General features: G+C 35.7%; 1 protein-coding gene across 1 annotated transcript in view; it reads right to left on the bottom strand.

Annotated features, from left to right (window-relative positions):
• Nucleotides 1-2,700, bottom strand: part of CEP135 (centrosomal protein 135) — a 117,468-nt gene that overhangs the window by 23,954 nt on the left and 90,814 nt on the right. The window contains 2 exon segments of the mRNA XM_012557419.2: nucleotides 763-931; nucleotides 2,223-2,278. Of these exon segments, the coding sequence (XP_012412873.1) occupies nucleotides 763-931; nucleotides 2,223-2,278 (225 nt within the window).

The following is a 2,700-nucleotide window of genomic DNA, read 5'->3' on the forward strand; positions in this document are numbered from 1 at the left end:
CTTTGGAATTTGGGGAATACAAGAGGAGGCAAAAAGGAAAACGGTTCCCTAAGTTTTAATTTCATGTATTTTTCCTGGCTGATCTTGACTTTTTAACCAAAACTCTACATCTCCCATGATAGTCCTGACTGTATGTATCTGGCAGTTACACTAAGGGTGAGTTATGGTCAGGGCTGACATTTTTTTGATTCATATGCCAGTAATATGCTTTATAATGAGTAACAATAAAAGTAATTTTTTTTAAAGTAAAATATTTAAAACAGGAAAAATTCATGGTCTTCTTGGTATAATCCTTTAGCACAACCAGTACAAATAAAACCAATAACTTTCAGTATTTTCCATTCTAAAACACCCATGTATTTATTTGCAGGTATATCTGAAAGCCAGTGGAAGCAAGTATGAATAACTAAAATCTATCATGGTCTTTAAAACACAGAAACTTTGCCTTGGGAGTGATGCTAAGGTCCTCACCCAGTACAGTGACAATGATTTCTACCACAGAGAATACCATGCTTCCATCTTTAGGCTTCCTTGCAACAAAGACCAAATTGGTAAAGAAGCCACAACTGTATTCATTAGACACCCTGAGACATATAGCAGGATTCTAAATGACGTTTTTAGAGAACTTAATAAGTGACATTCTCCTTCAAGAATTCTGTTTATTAACATTTATATCATTAAATTTTAGAAAATATAGAGCTTCCAAATTTAGCAAAGAAAAGCTACTGTAAAATTATCAAAGTTTACTCATTGTGTTCTTACCTGATTTTCTCTTGCCATTGTAGTCAGATCATCTTGTAATCTTCTATTTTCCTTTAAAGATATGTCTCTAGATCGTCCTACTTCATCAAGTTCTTTGTGAGCTGCATCAAGCTGGCGCCTGAGGCTGCTTATCTCACGGTCTCGATTAGTCAATGTATCCTTTAGATGGCTGTTGTGATATGGAAATAATAACTTTCTGAAAAACTGTAATTCATTGTTTAAAAATTGTTTTACTCTGAATTAAGTATGCTAAGAATACAAGAAATTATAACTACTGTATTCAGATGCTTATTAAGCAGGCAATACAGATATTTTAGGTCTCTACAAACATTATAACCAACCAACCAACCAACCAACATTATAGGTTGGAAACCGTTAATGGGGCAGTTCTACTCTGTCCTACAGGGTCACTATGAGTTGGAATCGACTTGACGGCAACAGGTTTGCTTTTGGTTTTCACCAACATTATATGCAAACTAAGTCATAAAATAAATGTATTATTCTAAAAGTCAAGTAAACACAGGAAACTTTCAGGTGCTATGAGCAGAACATAACAGATTTAACAGGTAAGTATTTATTAAATGTTTAAGTCCCACTACTATGTAAAATGTTGTAAGGGTATCTAACGTAAATATAATCGGTGACTTTCATCGTGAAGTGACTTACAATCCTTCTAGGGACACTAGACATAAAAAATGAAAAATTTTGTACCACTGCTCCAGATAGGTTTAGATGGACAATACATTCAAGACTGGCTACTAAAGTAATCTAGGTTTCAACAATTAGGGCCTCAGCAGGGTAATTACAGTAGAAATAAAGAGTAAGGAAGTATGTAGAAGGTCAGTGAAAAAGAGGAAGACCCTCAACGAGATGGACTGACACAGTAGCTGCAACAAGGTGCTCAAATACAGCAACAACTGTGAGGATGGCACAGGACCCGGCAGTGTTTCATTCTGTTGTATACAGGGTCGCTATGAGTCGGAACCAACCTGACAGCACCTAACAACGACAACAGGTATATGTAAAAAAGGAGCCCTGGTGGTGCAATGGTTAAACGCTCAGCTGTAAACCAAAAGGTTGGCGATTCTCGTGAGAAAAGACATGGTGATCTACTCCCATAAGGATTTCAGCCTAGGAAACCCTATGGGTCAGTTCTACTCCATCCTATAGGGTCACTATGAGTTGGAATTGACTTGATGGCACACAACAGGTATATAAGAGAAAAATTAAAAAGACTTAAGTGTTTAGACGTGGATAATAGAGAAGGGGAGAAAGTTAAAGAGGATAACACATTTTCAAGCCAAGGAGACTGAAAAAACGATGCTGCCATTTGCTAAATGGCTCGGGGAAGTTGAAAAAGGCAATATTCCTGTTGCCTGAGTGCTACTTATATAGTAGACAGATCTGTATTCAAATGAAAATTTTTAGAAAAGCTGGATGTCAGTTCATTGATTACTTACTTCATAGATGAATCATACTCCGAGATTGTTATCTTCATACGAGCAATAGTTTTTTCCTAGAGAAATTATGAAAATATGTAAGATTCGAAACCATTCACACAGAAATATCTTTAGTTGAATTTATATAATTTATCACTTCTATTTAGTTCAAATCCAATTATATAAATTATGCCATAAAAGAAATTTCCAAATAAACATATTCCCAAGTCACAAATTGTACTTCACATATCAGTATGCTCCCACCCACCCTAAGAACTTGAATGGTTTGCTGTTATGAGATCTGATAAATGAAACTACATTCTAGATGGGAGAACTTTTCAAGATTCAAATTACTGGCATAAAATGAATTACATCGTAGCCTTTCAAAAATAAATCTTTCTCCCACAGAGAGGCTGGTGGGCTCAAACTGCTGACCTTTCAGTTAGGAACCAAGCACTTTAACACCACTATGCCATCAAAGCGCCTTTCAAAAATAGAT

The sequence above is a fragment of the Trichechus manatus genome, unplaced genomic scaffold (assembly GCF_000243295.1).
Source record: "Trichechus manatus latirostris isolate Lorelei unplaced genomic scaffold, TriManLat1.0 scaffold00101, whole genome shotgun sequence".
NCBI lineage: Eukaryota > Metazoa > Chordata > Mammalia > Sirenia > Trichechidae > Trichechus > Trichechus manatus.